General features: G+C 45.6%; 1 protein-coding gene across 1 annotated transcript in view; it reads right to left on the reverse strand.

The window, feature by feature from the left end:
* Positions 1-19,809, reverse strand: part of NT5DC2 (5'-nucleotidase domain containing 2) — a 355,042-nt gene that overhangs the window by 206,747 nt on the left and 128,486 nt on the right. Inside the window, exons 3-6 of the mRNA XM_069645426.1 lie at positions 5,117-5,191; positions 4,074-4,129; positions 2,771-2,864; positions 1,912-2,040 (exon numbers count right to left, since the gene is read on the reverse strand). Of these exons, the coding sequence (XP_069501527.1) occupies positions 1,912-2,040; positions 2,771-2,864; positions 4,074-4,129; positions 5,117-5,191 (354 nt within the window). The remainder of the gene's footprint in view (positions 1-1,911; positions 2,041-2,770; positions 2,865-4,073; positions 4,130-5,116; positions 5,192-19,809) is intronic.

A 19,809-nucleotide genomic window follows, 5' to 3' on the forward strand; every position in this document is an offset into this window, starting at 1 on the left:
CTATTAACCTATGCATGCAGGGTCAGGGTTCAAATGTGAGATTGATGCTACACTAAAGCCACCACTATCCATCCCCTTGACGGGAATGAGTAAGATTTCAGAACCCCTTCCCATTGTTCTTTCTTTAAGAACAAGGCAGCATGAAAACCAGTCTTACCTCACACTATGCATGACAGAAGTTACAGGTTACATAAGATTAGTTCCCATTGTTTGACATTTCAACCTCTTCATTTCACCAAAATGCCAGGGGTAGCGGAAGTGATATCACACAACCCTTGACCCCCTGATGACATCACAGGAAGGGATGTCATTTGACCCCCAACACCAAGTGATATTGCGGGAAGCGATGGAACACGACCTTTCACCCGTTGACAAAACAGGAAGTGGCATCACATAGCATTTTACACTACGAAAAATACGGTTACGATATCACTAATGTGATGTACATTTCATACAAGAATGGATCGCCATATGTATTAAGATCAGTGTGTATAGGCCCATATTACCAAATTGTGAATGCAAGCAGACGTCCATGACCAAATGATGTTTTATTATATAGCACTCACGCTTAAGCGCTTTATATAGAAAAAATATACACCCAGTATCACCCAACCTGTGTTGGTACTCATTTACCAACCTCAGACGGATGAAAGGCTGAGTTGAGGCGTTGAACAGACTAAATCAGTGACTCACCCCCTGAAGTGTGTGCCTGAAATAAACCTTTAATGCGTCTAGCAATTATAGTATAGAATTACAGAAAGACGCATTATTTGGTATTCCTATTCTTTCTTATTTAGGGTCAATGCTTAAAGTGTTAGACTTGTGGCACTCCTGTTCTTATCTTTCTTCTTTTTTTAAGGGGCCTGAACAAGAACGCCAGCCACTCCTGAAGTAATAAGGCCACACGGTGCTGTGTTTTTTTTTTTTTTTTTTTTAAGAGGTCGCAGCTGCGACCTCTGGCGACCCCTAAATGACGTCCCTGCTCTTCCCCAACACTTCAAGAATGTGCTGAAATCTAGTGTCCAAAGACTACTTTATGTCCGGGACTACCCCCTCTCCATAATGTGCAGCTACCTCCTCCTGCGAAACTCTCCGGTCCCTTACCGTTGCATGGTGGTCTACCACACAACATGCACGATTAGGATAAAAAAAAAAATACAGAGCTGGGAACACAGCTATGGACACTTGGTCTTTGCAGAGAAACTAACTTTTGGGCAGTGGTCGAAGTGTAGGAAAGGTAGGTTCCCTGTTCTGCCCCAGCTTCCCACAAAACCCATCACCACACCCCATCCCATGCACAATCCAAGCCACCAAACACCTGCTGTCTAAGGGAATGTGAAGTGAAGTGCAAGTTTCAACTTCTTCCTACTCTTATTGTAAAACGAACTATTCTGGAACAGTTTAAGAAATTAAAGCATAAGAACTGTAAAACAAAAAAGTAGAGGGCCACTCCAAACCACTCCCGTCCAGCCCACTTCAACCACTGCTTCTGGCTCTTTGCAGAGAACTGGGCAAACATGCAAACTTTGCAAGCCATGAAATGTACCAATTGTTAGCCACAAGGGGGGAGTATCTCGGACTGAAGTAATGACGTTGGTGGCAGGACCTTCAACGTTATAATAATGTGTTATTTACATAGAGCCTTAATCCAAAGCACTTTACAGAGCACATATTTACATACAATATCACCCAACCGAAATTGGTACTAATTTATCGACTGAGTTGGCCTTGCCAGGATTCGAACCTGCGACCTGAAGATCACGCTCCGATCTCAACAGCAGTGTCATCCAATCAATAGGGCAAATTTAAAATAAATGAAGCATGGCCTTTCAAATTGGTACATGTGATTTACCTACAGCATACAAAGCATTACATGACGGAGAAAGCAGGCCTGTTGGAACAGAAACTCACCGATACGTCCTTGTAAAGATGGATGGGATCATATTCAATCTCGTTGCTGATAAAGAAATCATTGGCTATGGCCAAGAGAGTCATTTCCGGAAGGGAAAATATATCCATAAACTGCTTGACTGCAGGGCCCTAGAAGATGCAAAAGGTTGAGAATCAGTGAAATCCCCTCCTAAAAGACTTAAATTTCACTGAACTCCCACAGGACATGCAGCAAAAGCAGGGGTCTCAAAAAGTGTCATTTTGGACTAAAGCAGAACAAAACCAGTGCTTTTTGCGAGATGGTAACAGAACAAGTGACGAATACCTTCATGTTCAACAGTATGCAATAGTTCCTTCACTAGAGACCTAGTTCTCCAATAGTGTTCAAACCAAGGTTGTGCTCCATTTGTGACCGACAAGGGACGTTCACATGGAATTTCGGAGGAACCACCAAGTAAAACATCAAGAACAAGGTCGCACATTAAGGAGAGGGAATTTAAGCAATGCGGAGTAGGCTTGTGCCACAGGTACAAGTGGACAGATGGCAGAGTGAGGGTTAGAACACCTTCAGACCACCTCTGAGAAAAAAAAATCTGTATGAAAAAACAATCACTGCCATGCCTGAAGTACCGCATTAGACTGAAATCAGCACTCCAGTTCCAGCTTGGGAAGGTATGACGTTCTTCAAACGAAAAGCCCAGACTTCTCTTCCCCAAGACATGAAGCTAGAACGCCCAAAGACCCCTTAATTGTTGGATTGGAAACCTAGCACAAAGCTTGCGTTGCAGTATCGTACCAGTTAAGCATATAAGCTCGGCATCCACAAATTGGTCAAACCGCCATGCCCCAGAAAAAACAGACAGTGCATTTGCTCCCTTACCTTGCCGTAGAAGCCGCTGACCTGGTGGAGAGGTATGTGGTGTGTTCCCTCGTACAGATCCATCACCTCCTCATCTGGGACCGGCTTTAGGCCCCTGGTGGAGGGAGAGGGTAAGGAGAGGGAGCAAGAGGAGGCAGTGGTTAATTGGAGCGCTCACGTTCTGGTGGGAACACACCACAAAAATAAAAAGCTGCAAAATGCACCATCGATTTTTCTTAGAAGGGCTGAAAGAATAACCGAGCTGTTTTCAAAAGCATTGCTTTGCATCAGCAAAAAAGTGGTCTGCCTAGAACATAACCAAATGCTGCACCATATGACTCAACCCCCCCCCTTCCCAGCCATAGGTCCTTTACTTGCTCTCACCCCACAATTCACTTCCCCATTTTTTACTTTTAGATCAAGCAGCAGATGAGCTTATGGATTGACCAACATCCTGTGCTACACATACTGTATCCCTAAATGTGCCCAGTGATAGGACTAGTACAATAGGGAAAGGTATCCATGCAATAGTTTGCTAAGGTCATGAAAATGTAAAATGCAAGCAGCCGGGAAACTTTTTGCACTACATTTCAAACCACCTTCTGCACCCACCCAAAAACCATTGTTGTGAAATTAGGGCTGCGCTTTTCTTCATGCCTCCTCCACCCCAGTTTACTAGCAGTTACGACTGCAAGGCTAACCACAAAGAATCACTGCAGGATGGTCAGAGCTCTCAGCTTTTTACTTAATAGATCCTTTTCCATCTTAAGCACAATGGCCCAGCATGGCCAATTTGGTCAATACGTCAAAGGATAACATATGGAGTATTAGATTAGGTAAAAGCAACAACTTCCATTTGCAGTGCAATAAAAATGCAAACCTGCAATAGCCATTGCTGTATATCTCTTCTAAATTCTCCTTCCTCCTACTACACTCTACTCACTACTTTCTCTCCCTCTTCCACACACCCCATCCTCTCCTTTCCCCTTCTCATGCAAATTGTTGTACATGCCAATTTTCTGGTTTAATTTTTACTGTTCTTGCTTCTAATGTTCCATGTTTATGTATTCTTGTAAAGCGCTTTGGATTAAGGCGCTATATAAAACAAATACAAAAATGTGACGTTTTGATGAAGGGCAAGGACTGACCAGAAACCTACTTGCTCACTAAATGTTCTCACCCTGAAGTTGCGAGCACCCAATCGCCTGGAAATCTACTAACCCACGTGGCTGCTACAGCACCTTACTCCCCAAACTTTTCCAGCCTTTGCACGAAGAACAAACTACTGGCACAAAAGATAATAGTATTCCACTGGCAAACTCACCGATAGACTGTGCCCATTTGGATGTAATGGAAGGCATCAATCTTCATCAGCAGACCCTGGAGGATAGAAGAGGGTGAAGAATCACACCTTTGCAGCAGGCACATTTTTACTTTAATTCCCCAAGCTAGGCAAGTTCTCTATAGAGAAGTGGTAACCGACAGAAGAGGGATCAATAACTCGTGTACTTTTTGCACCCATAGTTACAAAACCATACGCATGGCATGGACAACAACTTTCTAATTTGAAAAACAGAATTAAACTGGTCACCCCACCCTGTCCTACTGCTCACCATAGTTTAACAGCCGGGGCATATGAATATACAGTAGATCACAGAGAGCTACGAGCGTTTGGGTTCCTTCGCTATCATATGCAGGTAATGGACTTACTATATCTTGTGGACGCCCTTTCGAGATGAGCAGCATAAAAACAATCACTATGCAAGTTCTCACTGTGAAATGGTATTACGTAGAGGCAATTTGAATCAAGCAGATTCTGGTAAACTATTGCAATAAATAGAAGGATAAATGGGCGCATGTGCAGGGTGAACAATTTCATGGCTGTTTCAGTAACAGTTGATTGTTTGCAGCCAAGACAACCGAGCAAAGCAGTGCCTCAAAACTGTTGCACCTGCAGCCAGGCCAAAACCACAACAGGGACTACCCATCCACTCCATCCTTACAAGATCAGTAATTACACCTTTCAGACATCGAGCACGACCCACTAAATCTAAACGTGCCATTTCCCCCGTACAGCATGCATTGTATAGATCATTTAATTTAGAAGGTTCAGCGCAGGTCTCATACCTATATGCAGTTCAGACTCAATCTAGTGCATCATCCAAGGTATTAATAAGTCAACAAGATGCTACAACCAGCTAATGCACTCTCACCTCCCCTTCCCCCCTACCTCCTATGCTAAAAAAATGCCCACCTCCAAATAAAAACGAGCCTGTGTTTATCATCCACTTAAAAGTATTCTGAAAAAAACGACTACATAGGTAGAGCACACAACCACAAAGAATGACATAGGGCAGCACTACTCACCTTAGGAATGTCATAGTGAAGTCCTCGTATTGCAAAGTTCGGGAGGTAATCATACTTTCGGAGTCCTTCTGGGTACTGTGAGTGACAAAGCAAAGCTGAATGAACTATTTTTTATTTGAGAGGCAATTTTGTTATTCAGAGCCAATTTGCCAACAGTAAACAATCATGCTAACATTTCCTTAAGTATGAGGAACAGTGATATTATCTACCACCAAGCACTAAAAAAATTAAAAAAAGATATACAGCCAAATCTTAAAGTTGAACTACCAAGGTTTTAAAAAGCAAGACTTCATGAAATAATTACCAGTAGCACCTTGCTCAACAATAACTCCACAAAGTCATAGCCCTGAAAATGAGCCACCCAGTTGTCTCTGGGAGCCTGCCATCTTTCCCAGTGCCCTGTGTGGTCCCATGGCTCGAGTTAAACTAATCTCTGCAAGGTACGTCATACGAAAGCCAACAAATGGCTGCTGTTAAAACGTATCAATGGACAAGACTATACGGAATCTTTCCCAAAAGTGCAAGAATACACTTCTCATTTAACTCACGTAGCATTCCTTCCTGACATGTGGATAAATAGAAGATGGTATGGAAAGAAACATCTTATTTTTACTTCAATTCCATCAAGTTAGTCTCTATTCTTCGTCTCACCTTTGACTTTACTTGGTCTTAAATTCCTCCTCTTCCCTCCCTTATCCTTTCCATGGTTCTTTCCCCATTCTTTTTTCAACTGAAACCCTAGCTCCACCAGGTTCAACTTTCTTCCAGGTATCTTATCAGTGAAATTATCTGGTGGGTGATGCATTAGAAAATCTGAAATCAAACTAAATTCAGAAAACGTCAACGTTGCTTCCCAATCCTAAATATACTCAGTAATCCCACATCAGGACTCCCTCCAACTAGTAGCAAGGTACTTGCACTCTTTAAGCCTGAAATAAAATAAGGCTGAAACTATTAAATCTACAGGAACCCTGTTAGTGCAAGGGTTCACATTAACTAAATCCTTTCATATTATTAGCATCCTGGGTGGGGCTGCCAGCCAATTTAGGAGGTCGGAATGAGGGCTGGCTCGTTTGGTTTAAGACTGCATTTCGATCTCCCTCACGGCTGTGCGCCCGCGCCCTGTGCAGTCCTTTTTCCCTCCCACCTTCCCAAAAAATCAGCCCTTAGCACCCGCGAGTAACTACACACGGGTGCTAAAGGCAATAATAAAAAAAGAATGCATACCTTTACTCTGTACTGCAACGCCGCATTGGGGGACAGGAATCAGTCTTCAGTGTTGATTGAGAATCAACACCAAAGACACTCCCGACGCAGCATTGCAGAAAGGAATGAAAATTAAAAGCGGAATAAAGGTTTTCCTTTTTTAAATTTACAAAAAATAAATCATTTACTTGCGGGTGCTAAAGGCGATGTGCGCCTCTGTGGCGTGTCGTTACCAAGAGGGTTGGCCAGTCTTAGGGGCATATTATGTCATACTGGATGATTCATTATTTTTTGAGAGAAGGTAGTTTTCTTTAAACAGCATATACCACCAGTTGCTGCCTATGAAAACGAATTCTAAAATGACAGGCAATTGTGGGGCACAAACTCAAAATTCCCCTCTATTGCTCCGATTACATACATAAGGACCTTAAAGTAATTTCATACAAGATCACTTCATTCATAGGCCTCCACCCCCGCCCACCATCGATTGCTCAAAAAAACCCAATGAAAAATCTCAATCAAGATCACAAAAGGGTAGTGGCAATGTACAGAACAGGCCACTCAATTTTCTTGGATGTGTTAAACTGAAAGAAAGGGGGCCAAATTATGGTGTGTGTAATACCAATAGTAAAAGCTTTACAATGTGAACCGTTCGTTGTGTATTTAATAGGCCCATTCGAGGTTTAAGATATGCAAATAGAAAAGGCTAATCACGCATTTCCGAAATAATGATATCTAGTGACATTAAGGTTGGCTATTGAAAATAAAATGGCAAAGAAGTTTTGTTCGACCCACCCGCTCATTTTACAAATAATGAAGTAAAACATGGAGGAGCTTGTGTTAATCAGTTGAAAAAAATAGTAAAAGAAAGGTGTGCAGGAAAGACTGGTAAATTGGAAAAACGCTTTAAAGAATATAAGAAAAGAAAAAGCAGGAAAGAGCAAGAAAAAATAAATGGAAATCGAAATAGTAAGCCAGGGCAAAAAAAAGGCAATAGTCAGAACAAATAAATAAAACGGGAAAAGAGTAAAGTAATAGAGATGGAATGAACGAAAAAAGTAAACGCAAGGTGGCATGAAAGAAACGAAAAAATATGGAAAGAATGACAGGCAAATAAAGACTGAATATTCAAAGAAAGAAATTAAGGAAAGTGAAAAAAGCAATCAGAAAAAGCAGGAAACAAAAACGGGAAAGGATATTTGGAACAGAAAATCAAAAGCAAGAAAGGGTAGAACCATGGATGGCAAGAAGGTTAAAGCAACAGTCAAAGTCTTACGCACTTCAGAATTGAAAAATAGTCAAGATCATTGATGCATTGTAACAGTAAAGGTTGACTCTGGAGTGATCAATTCAGTCTACAGTAAATGATTCCAGTTACACTGTAGCAAGAGCACACGCAGTGTAAGTGGCTAAGGCAGCAGCCCCTCAGCACCAAGCTGAGGGCTCATGTTTTAGGGCCATTATAACAAGTGTTTGTGGTCCACAAGGTGTCAGTCAATGGTAATTTACCAGAGACCAGTCCAAGTGTGGCACCGAGATTCAAACCTCTGCTGCGCTCAATGGACTTGCTTCCAAGAAAACACGTGTCCCTGCACTATCCTCCCGGCTCCAATTATTTCAAAGTTTAAATAAAAATAACGAAAGTTTTCCTTCAAGCATTTTACTCAATCTAATCCATAAAGCGTGTCGACTCTCTGCATGGAGTACACAAGGACATCCAGCTGCTGCGTGTCCCCAAAGTTTGAGAACAGGAACCCTTCAGGTGTAAAGTTACTTTGGAGTTCATTCATATGTATCATTTCTCGTGTCAATTCCGTCACTGACCACGATTGTGTGTCTAAATCCATACACGCCAAGTACAGGAGGTCATATGTAGGCGCATCAGTTTAGTTATGAGCTGCACTTAAGTGCCAATCTATCATTGACCAAAAGGCATGGAATTAACTCCAAAGACAAGAAATTGGAAATGACGGGATTTGTAAAGAATATATCACGTATTTCCTTATATCCCCACATAATAGGTAATATTTTAGTAAACCAAACAAACTCAAATCACGTACTACAATTCTATAAAGTGGACACTTGAAGCCTTTGCTCAATCAACTGCTATTTTGAGAAATTAAAAGGGGGTAGTTTCTTATCTGTAACTGCATTTCTCCAGCGTTGGTATCTTTCATTGATTCACATGCTGTGAAAATTTCCCGTCAGGCTGGGAAACCTCAGTAACCAATTTAGCGTTTTCCTATGTCCTATTGACGTTCTTTTTGAGTGCTTTAGGCTACACCAATAGGACATCTGATAGAACTGCCCCCACGGCTTCCCTTCAGATTTTAACCTCTAAAGTAGAGGGCCCCCGAACCAAGGTTTGCCTGCAGGGGCGGCTGGCGTATGTGAATCCATGAAGGATACCAACGCTGGAGAAGAACAAGTTACAAAGGCTGTATCTCAGGGTGACCCTCACACAAGGCACAGAATCTCGCCAATTTATGACCATACGAGGCATTGGCAGAAGGGGCCATGGCGTTGCCCCTCCAAGATCCGGCAACACTCCCGGGAGATATCTAGATCTGACTGATTAGTCAGGAGCCACGCCGGATTGTGATGCCACACTCTGCAGTCGTCCTGAGACAGGAGATCTTGGTCCGCTCCTAGACGAAACTGCTCTTCCACCACTAGGAGATCTGAAAACCACGTCTGCCTGGGCCAGAACGTAGCAACCAAAATCATCCTGAACTGGTCCGCACCCATTGGATGGTCCTCCGAATCAGTGGAAACGGGGAAAACTCATATGTGAAGAGGCCTGTCCGAACGAGAACTTGTCCCCCATCGACTCCGGATGAGCCCCTCTGGTGGCAAACCCCAGACACTTTTTAGAGAACAAGTCAGGGAGCACCCATCACCAGAAGATTCTTGCCACCTTCTTCAGCCGCCACTCGTGCAGATAACTGGCATCTCTGCTGAGCGCATCCGCCTGAACATTCAGAACCCCCGGCAGATGGAAAGCTACAATATGGATTCCTTGAGCCAGAGACCAATGTCAAAACTCCTGTACCTCCGTTGACAGGACTCAGGAATGTGTGCTGCTCTGCTGCCTCAAATAGAACATCGTTATGGTAAACACCCTCACCACTGCTCCCGGATGCTCAGAAGAAACTACTTTAGGGCCCAGTGCACCTCCCTCAACTCGAGCACATTGGTAAGTAGGGATGTCTCCTCCAGAGGCCCTGTACCTGTGACTTATCGAGGTGCGCCCCCCACCCTATCTGGGAAGCGTCTGCCACAATTGCAAATTGAAACTCCGACTCCAGCAGGGGCATGCCCCCTATGAGATTGTCCATGCAAGTCCACCACCGAAGGGTGTCCACCAACCCCTCGTCGACCACCAGCTTGTGGAACCATAAACCTCGACACTGCAAACACCTGTCTGCGAGGAACTCCTGCACTGGTCTCATGAACAGGCGGCAATTGGGAAGGAGCGGCATACACAACGCCATGGCCTTCCCAACAGCGACATGCAACTTTGGATCGAGATCACCGTACCCAGTCCCCACTCTCCAGCCTTTGACTGCAACTTCACCACTCTCGCTGGAAGGTTTCACCAGATTGTCCTGGGTAAGAAACTGCGCCCCCGAGAAACACCAATTCACTGGACGGCGTTAAGATTTTTCGAAGTTGGCGGCGAATCCCAGCATTTGCAACAGGCCCATGGTGGCAACGAGAGACTCCCTTGCCTGTTCCTGCGACAACCACCTTACCAACCAATCGTCCAGGTAGGGGTAAACATGGCCTTCCCTGCAGAGGAAGGCAGCCACTGGAGCCAAACACTTTGTTTACGTCCTGCGGGAGGACTTCAGGCCAAACAGGATGACCTGGAACTGGTAATTATCCTCTCCGACCACCAAATGCAGGAACTTGCAGTGTTTTTGCCTCATCGGGATGTTAAAGTAGGAGTCTTGCAGATCCAACGACGCCAGGAACTTGCACGGTCTCACCGAGCAGATGGCATCCTGAAGCGTGAGCATGTTGAACTTCAGGCCTTGCAGATTCTTGTTCAGTGCCCAAAGATCTAGAATAGGCCTCCACTTGCCATTGGGCTTTTTTCACGATGAAGTACACCCCCTGGCCCCGCGACTGGAACTGGTTCCATCGCCCCTTTCGCTAGCATGAGTACCACCTCCTGCCACAAGACTTGAAGATGCGGTTGTGCCACATACAATGGCGGAATAGGGCCCGGAGGACGCTGAAACTAAGTGGCCGAGACATACTGTATCCAGCACCCAGCGATCTGAAGTTATAAACTGCCACTTGTCGACACGGTTCGCCACCCTGCCTCCCAGCAGATTGCCCATATGGCAGTCATTGTTGAGATTTTGACTGCCTCCCTTTAGCAGCCGAGGCCTGTGAACCTTTCTTTCGCTGAGCTTGAAAGTCTCTGCTCTTCTGAGCAGACTGGACCGAGCGCTGATAGCCTTGAGACGAGTAGCTGGAGCTCCCGTAACTTCGATTTCTGGAGGAGGCAAACCGGGCATTATCAGAAGCTCCACGAAAAGCCCAAAAGGAGCAAAAAGAGCGACCACTCTGTAGGGAACCCAAAGACTTTGCAGTCTCAGTATCCTCTGCATACCTTTCAGGGCCAACATCTATCTTTTCTCCAAAAAAGTGTTCACCCTCACAGGGCATATCGATGACCTTATATTGGACGAAAGTCCATACACTTCAGCCAGGCCTGCCGTGGGAGCACACCAGTTATTAATTTGCTTAAACCCAAACTCCGCCAGGTCCACTGCAATATTGATGCTGTGGTCGGAGGCCTGCTCCCCCTCTCAAACCAACAGCATTGCCTCCTTGCGGTGTTGCTCCGGGAGAGGATACAGAATCGGGGCTAGCCTGTGCCACATCTCCCGATCAGATCTGGCCATAATTGCCAAGGAATTTGCAGCCTTCAATGTAGTAGCCCCCACTGTCGGGACCATGCGTCCTGTTTTCTGGCTTCACTGTCCGGGAGCATAACATTTGGGTTGTCTTCTGGCCTTACAGCTAGCTGCTGGCAAAACCACTGACGCGGGCTGCGACACGAGACATCTAGGGTGTAGACTCCGGCACCTTTAATACCTTTTCTAGACAACCCTTCACTGCAGGCTCATAAAACAGGTGGCGCATCATGCACAGGCCATCCTGCACTCGTGGTCGAGAATCGGAACTGAGAAGACTGCCTTACGTCTCTTCCCCATATGGTCGAAGAGCAAGCAGTCCTTACGTTCTTCCTCAGGAGCCAGCCCAAACTCCTGACATACCTTTGCCATCATGGCATGGAATGCCCCAATATCAGCCGGAGGAGATGGTTGTGCCGGGCTAATGGGCTGTTCCACCTCAGGATCAGTTTCCCAGGCATCGTCCCTCGTCGGCGACAAAGACACCGTCGACAGGGTATCACGTGGAGCATTCTCCTCTGCTGGTTGACTTCATGGACGGTCCATCCCCACCGGCAACGGCAACCGTGCAGGAGGAGACTCCTAGAGGCCTAACGAGGTCTACTACCCACCACTGGAACCGACTGAGCCGGTGGCAGCCTCCCATCCAGTTGCAACAATGACTGGAGCGTATATAAAACCTTCAAGGACAGCAGGGATCAAGGAATGACCAACGGGTAAAGGGGCAGCCCAGCCCCCACCCCAGTCGACAGACGGCAGTGCACTCTGCAGACCCAGAGCCGACTGAACAAGTGGCTCTTGTTCCTCGTCCATCCCCGAGGAAACAGAATATGCAGCTGGTTCTTGTTTCAGAATGTCCACAGGAAGCATGGGCTCAAAGCCAGCGGACTGCCACGGCCCACCCGTCGGCAACAAGCCTTCTGACTCCATCTGTGTCAACAGCGGACCACTGTCGGTCACAGTCGTGGACGGTGCCGATGAAATAACCGTCAGAACAGCCGAATATACCGCCATAGTCGACGAGGGAACATCCGTTGACGCCCTAGTCGTCATCGGAACTGCGGCCTCTTAGCCTTCACTGGCGACTTCTTGGAAGAACTGCAGTGGTGCTTCGAAGAATCCCAGCTGGACAAGGATCGATGATTATCTCTAGACAAGTGCTTTGAGGAAGACTGCTTCGGCTTCGCCTGTCCTCTGTCCGACACCTTTGACTTCTCAGGGCTACCACCAGACCCCTTGGACTTGTCAGGCCGAACTGCCTTGGAAAGTGAGGAACCACTCGCCCCTTTCGAATGATGCGACCTGGATGTAGAAGACTTGCTACCTCTCCCCACTCCCAACATAGGCAACTCCATCCGTTGCTTCTTAGAGGAGGGGGGGTTCTGCCGACGCTGCAGAGTCCTTCTCCGCTCTCACCAAAGCCTGGCTCCCCCAGGCCGAACCCACTTCCGAAGCCGGGTAAGTGCCCTCATTCAGCCAATATATGAGCCGGCAGTTACGGTTTTCTGCGAAAAATGGTGGCATTTCTGACAGGCATCCGCAGAGTGATGAGGGTACAGACAGTAGAGAGTAGGTATGGCTGTCCCCTTCGAAGACCATAAGGCTGCAGGTAGCACAAGGCCGAAAGATTTTTTTTCTGGGCCACCGATGACATACTGGCCGGATACAAAAAGCACATGCAAAACACAGAAACAAGGTGATCCCAACAGTTTGGAGACGGTTGAAATCTGATGGGGAGGCCACACGGGCGGGGCTATTTATATCAGACATCCTCTTGGCATAACCTAAAGCACCCAAAAAGAAATTCGATAGGACACTAAAGTGTCAAAGTTTTCCATAGGAAAACCCCAAGTTACTCGGCCCGACTACGGGAAATATTCACAGCATGTGAATCAATGAAAGATCCAATGCTGGAGAAGGCTAAAAGCAGCACAGAGTCATGAAGCAGCCTAACATTGTTGCTCCCCCACAACCCTGGCCCCCTTGACAGGCCACATCTTTCCTCAGAACTCACTTGCGCTGTAACTTCACAGATGCATGCGAGACCCTTTACACCAAGGCCAAGTGCCCCCAAATGGCACACCGTTAAGCTCACCCTTTCACAAATTACTAGCTGTTGGCATCTCCATGTATTCATTTAGAGGGCTGCACCCTGCTATAACCATTATATAGCCAGATAAAATGTACATTTAAATGTTACCAATGTTTAGAAGTCTATTGACACTGCACAAGGCTATATCTAGTGGGTTCAAGTGGTGTAAAACCATCTAACCTAGGAGTAGAAAAGGGTTCCAACCAAAACGGCAGAGCAAGCTCAAATGGTAGCAGCGGCAGAGCATTCAGGCTCAACTCAAGGGGGATGGGTGTCGCGGGGGGAAGCTGGATTAGTACTTCAGTTAACTGTAACATAGTAACACAGTGCATGTACAAAACATGGCAATTGAAGAGCTAACCCACTCCTAAATTAAGCTTGTTGCCTACTACCCAGTGTAGTTACAAAACAAGGTTAAGGGGTGAGAAGGAAAGGGAACCAATAGACCATAAAAGCACATTCATATTAATTAGGACCCACAAGGCCACACAAAAAAGGTCACAATATTCTTAAAACCTCCAAGCATGCCATAGATTATGAACATTACATCAACCTTTAGGATATGATACTATTAGGCGGATAGCACCAGACCCTAAGGTCTTATTACATTCTTAGAAAACAATTAACTCGAAGCTATGCATTTTTCCAAAGGAGTAATTTAGAAAGAAAGTAAAAAATAACTGTACATGCTATTTTGGCCTAAAACTCCAAGGACCCAAGAAAAAGGCCCATTTAGAGAGAAGGACCTTCCAAGTTATTTTGAGTGTTCTAGGCAAGTTCAAACATTTCTAATATGAATCACTGGGCAAAGCATGTAGGCACTGCCACAGTTGAAACACCGAGAAGGTAAGAGAAAGCTTCAAGTTCCAGTGGGCATGTGAAGAAATGAAGCACATCAGAATTCACACCCATGACAACTATGCCAAGGGTTGAAGTCGACCTGCAGAAACCAATCTCCAACATCACCACACCGACGACCTCTAGTATCTTGAATAGCCCACAGTTGGGTATTCAGGTTACATGCAATTGCGAATAATGAAAAACGACTAATGAAAAAATTACTATGTTTTTTGGGGGTTCCCCCAAACACCTTTTTATTTAATATTTTCCCCCAACCTCAAAACCACTATTCCCTCAACCCCATTTTTAGTTTTTCCCAGAATCAGTTATTTGTTGTTTTTTCATTAGTTTTGTATTCGATACAATTACTGCATACCGGGTATTCACTGTGGCAGTTTGCAAAACACCAGCTCAGGAATGGCAAAATGACCCAGCGAGTAGAAATCTCCACTTGCAACTCAAGTTACAGGACCGTCATCCAATTGCCCAGATAACCCTAAATAAATCAGCTTCTACAGAGACCAACTAGCCAGCAGTGAAAACCAGAGACTAGGATGCCTGAAAACAAGGCCACCCGAACTAGTAGATTTCAACAGCGCAATGGACAAGGGCAGCCAGCAGAAAAACAGTACGAAGGAAACTGTGGAGGCGACCCAGGATCACACTTCTGGAGGAGAGAAGTGTGCTGCCCCTGGGTGCATGACCAAGGTGGTAATTCAGGAAAACCACAGTAAAAGCACAAATGAAACGGTCCAAGCATAACCGTCGCAGACCAGAGAATGGGGAGTACAAGCACAGCGTCGGAAGGACCAACAGCCAAAGACGAAAACCACAGGACAGGACCTAAGCCAGTATGGCAAGACATGGTCCTACTATTAAAGCAGCAGCTTTGAGGCAAAATCCTCCAGCTGGTAAAATCTAAAGAAATCCCAACAGAATGGAGACCAGGTTGGGGTTTCTCCTAGATAACCCAGTTGGGCTGGCTTCAGCTAGCCCTCGAACCACGCAAAAGTGCACTCGCATGGGACCTGTACAGTCAATTGGGCCCTAAAAAACGCCAAACATTGGTCCACCCTTAACAGTATGTGTACTGTGTGGGCTAAGGCCTGGAATAAATCATGGCGGTGCTGGGATCGGCCAGTGCCCTCGTTTGCGCTACTGCTTTTAAGGCCTGCCTTATTTATTTTATATTTTGAAACGTGCTACTCACCTGTAGGCCTCAGAGCACGCAAGGAAGACAGGACACAACGGGTATGTACCAAAAAGGATGAAAACCCAAACTAACTTGCCGTTACGTTCAAGAGGGTCTCCACACCTTTCGTGAAGCTTAAGAGGGAGTTTTCCCACCTTAGATTGTGCAGAAGCTTGTTCCAGAAAGAGGCTGGGAAGGGGTGGGTCCCTGGGCATCAAGCGCAGTTCTTTCAAAACCTGTGAGCTTAAACCTTGGTTGTGCTGGTTTACACGGATGAAGGAACGTAGGCAGCAACTGGGTGGAGGAGTGGTAAGGCGATCTACCAGATACTGCAGGCCTGACCATTGTGACACCTAAGAGAAAGTAGATTTCTACTGAGGAAACAAAACCCCCAGCACCTTGCGGAGCGAGCGCAGCGTGTGTTGCTGTGTTCCTGTGGGCTGCAACCAGGAGGCCTTTGTGTGTCAAAGATCAATTAAAGAACGGAGTGCCAGACCTAGGTGAGTGGCGCTGTTGGAGCACTTTTTTGGAGCCGGGTGGACGATAGTGCTGTTGTCTTTGGTCTTCTTTAGTCAACACTTTCAGTAAGGCACCTGGCGGTAATTATGCCGGCCAAAACAAGCACAAAACCTAGGCTACAAAAACACTAATATAAAATCTTTGGCCAAGAATCGACCCAGGCTAGAGGGTAAAGAAACAAATGCGCCTGAAGCCCGTATCCAGACCCGCTCGACTGCCAGGGGGTCCAGAGCAGCAACAAGCTGTATGGGAGACTAGGGGTTAATTACCACATATTTTCAGAGTGCAGACCCTGCACAACAAACCCGTACATACGCATGACGTCGCTAGCACCAACCATATGCCATTGGATTTTTCAACCACCGATACGAGGACATTGACAATAACTCCCTGCTAGCCTTGTGTTATATACCGGCACAGTTGCTATGTGCCTAAGGCCACCAGAAAACAGACGTTCAGGCTCCCAATGTGGGCATGACAAAAGTAACCAAGGCTACAGTGCATGTAATTGCCTCAGTCATTTGCTACCTTGTCAAGCCCAGCCACTCGGGCCGATACGTTACCAGAGGGTATAGAAATAAGCGACCAGTATGCACACCCAAACACCCAGAGGTTTTCTGTCACCTAATCTATTCCGAGGAACTGCAAGGGGGAAATTGTGTATGACGGTGAAGCCACAATCAATGGAAAGGGAGGGCGGCGGAGTGACACCCCAGACTCTAGTTTAGTTTATTTGCTTGTATAGCTGAACCCAGGGGTATCTGGACGTTTTTGCTTGAGAATACAATTGTTACAGAACACTGGTAATAGTATTACCAGGACAAGTGAAGACAGCAATGAAAAGTATTCACAAAAGTGTGGTGCAAAGCCAGTACGGCAGATGACTTGCGTTACAAATCAAGTCATATTTACAGTTGACATAGGAATAAGTACAAGGAAATGTACAGTGTTCTAAGCGAATTGCAGTCAGAGTATTGAGTAGGAACTAAGGTCAGTCGCATAGCGTTATGTAACTGGACTATGGTCCATAGAGCCCAAAGTTTGAGCAATGATCTGGAGAGGGATGTATGGTGGTGTTAGTTGACTGGGAGTAGAGCCAAGTTTTAATCCTGTTCCTAGAGGACAGGAAAGAGGGTTCAGCTCTAAGAGCAGGCGGCAAAGAATTCCAAGTATTGGCTGCCAGTACTGGGAAGCTAGATCCGCCAGCTTTAATCAGTTTGAATTTGGGGATGTTGAGACAATGGGCGTAATTGGTTCGGGTAGGTCTATATGGAACCTTTTTGGAGAATTTGTTGACCAGATACTTGGGAGCCGAGTGAGTTTGTCAGACATTTGTGAGTGATCATTAGGGTTCTGAATGTGATCATGTCTTGTATTGGGAGCCAGTTGGTGTAACGTCTAATTTGTGAAATGTGGTTGGAGCGAGGAATGTTTACAGCCACTCTGAGGGCATTATCTTGCAATACTTGTAATTTGTCTACGTTTTGCTGGCTGGTACCTAAATATAGAGTATTGCAGTAGTCCATTTTAGAGAGTAGAAGTGCCCTAGCCAGTGTGATGCAGTCATTGTTGAACAGGAACGGTCTGCAGGCGTTTTAGTTTGAACATGTATGTAGTTGCTGATGCTGTTGTGTTAACTTGCCTGGAGAGAGATCAGGTGGAGGCCAGATAAACTCTAAGTGTTTTGGCATCTTTGTCAACTTTGACATTATTTCCATCAATGTTAAAGGATGTTTGAGGACCTAGCTGGTTGAGTCTATGCCTGGAGCCGATGAGCAGTAACTCAGTCTTGTCATCATTGAGACAAAAATCATGCTTGGCCATCCAAGCTTGAATCATGCCGTATGTGTCTTTTTAGAGTATTAAGTCATTGTCATATGTACGAGAGTGTAAGAAGAAATGGTGTATCGTCCGCATAAGTTGTCTAAGATACGCCATGGTCATCTAGGTGGTCAAATAGGAGCTTTGTGAAGATGTTACAGTGTTGGGGAGACTAGATCCCTGTGGGACTCCACAGGGGATTGGAGATGAGTCTGCGGATGCAGCAGGGGAGAACACCCTCAGATCTGAGAGAAAGGACTGGACCCAGGCAGCCGCTTTGGTGGAAAAGGAGGCTGTAGTGTGATGAGTAGTTAATATGTTGTGGTAGACTAAATCGAACGCTACCGATAAGTCATGTAGAAGGAATAAAGCTGGCTTTCCACTGTCACCACTGGCATCGTCCATCCGAATTTTTAAATCCAGAAGGACCGTCTCAGTCCCATGTCTAGGTCTGAATCCGGTTTGCCGGAAGCCCAGAAGATTATTAGATTTGAGATGGTTTTGTATCTGGATGTAGGCTGCTTTATCGAATATTTGTATTTATATATAGGCATGGTTGTTATGGGTCTTTAATTGGTAGGAATGCTAGGGTCGAGGTTAGTTTGTTTTAATGAGAGGCATGACCCAGGCATCTAAGTTTTTTGGGAAAAGTGCACGAGGAGTTAATGAATGAGGTGAAACAGCAAAATCCTTTTCCCCCTCCTTTATAATTGTGGCAGGGCAGATGTCGCCTTGCCGGTTTAAGGCTTGCGATGATATCTTCGACCTCTTTGGATGTGACTGGGCTGAAATCAAATGGCGCAGCACAGATTGGATGTTGAGGGGTGGGGGTTGCTACCTTTGGGAGGTAGGGCAAGTGGATCACTTGATTTGACAGCTGTGAGGCTGAGTTTTTTTTGCTTAAATTTTTGCTTGTAGTGAGATAGTCTAAAAGCGCATTTTGGATTTGGGTACACCAATGGATGTCTATTGCATGAGGCTGGCTCTGAGATGGGTGACCACTTTGAGGATGGATAAAAGCTCTTCAGAGCTAGATTTGGCATTATGAATTCTGTTGTTGAAGGTATCACTTTTAGTTTGCAATAGCAATTTTATAGGCATTGGAGGGAGCTGTGAAGTTTTCCTTACTCTGGACTGAAGGTTTTTTTTTCCCCAGATGGCTTCTCAACACCTTTTTATTTTGCGTAGGGCTTTCAGTTCAGAAGTGAACCATTTGTTTATATGAGCTATTGGCTTAGCTTTTCTCAATTTAAGCGGGGCTAATTGGTCAAGGCTTGGAGAAGGTTCTGATATAGGTTCACCATAAGGTAGGGGTCAATATCAAGGTTCTTCTGGGGATTGGTGATGGGTTGAAGTAAAGTTAGTAAGCTCTGCAGGGTGATTAGGCGGTTATTTCTACTTAAAGCCGATGGAGCTTGTTCATTATGCGGTGGTTGGCTGAAGTCTTGGATTTCAAAAGGAAATTACGTTATGGTCTGACCAAGCACATGGAGAGTTTGAGATGATTTTAGTGTTGCAGTTTAGGTCTGCAACCCAATCCAGGGTTCTGCCCTTGCAATGAGTTAAAGCGATGTGGTGCGAAGCATAGTTCAGTTTAACAAAGTTACTCACCGTAGTGACTACCTTAAACCGTGTCCATAGTCCCTCTTTCCTCCATACTTGTGGGACATTCCGTCCGACGGGACCAGCGCACTTTGTCAAAAAGCATCAACAAAAAAAAAATGTTGTCCTCGTTACACGGCCGTAACCCCGCCCTCATGACCTCCGCTAGGCGACCATTTAAGCAATAATAGAGGATACCTATTAGAGGGGACGGCGGGCGGGCGTACGGAGGCAAGGGGACTATGGAATAGAAGTAAGGTAGTCACTACGGTGAGTAACTTTGTTATATTCCTACGTCCCGTCCCCTATCCTCCATACTTGTGGGAGATTCCCAAGCACTCTTCACAGATAAAACGGGTGTATAGAAACTTTACTGAAAAAGGTTCTTAAGAACAGCCTGGCCGAATTGAGCATCGGCCCCAGAGCTTAGGTCCAAGTAGTAAGTGAACGTAACGGCAAGTTAGTTTGGGTTTTCATCCTTTTTGGTACA

Source organism: Ambystoma mexicanum, chromosome 2p (assembly GCF_040938575.1).
Source record: "Ambystoma mexicanum isolate Mex_15411 chromosome 2p, UKY_AmexF1_1, whole genome shotgun sequence".
NCBI classification, from domain to species: domain Eukaryota; kingdom Metazoa; phylum Chordata; class Amphibia; order Caudata; family Ambystomatidae; genus Ambystoma; species Ambystoma mexicanum.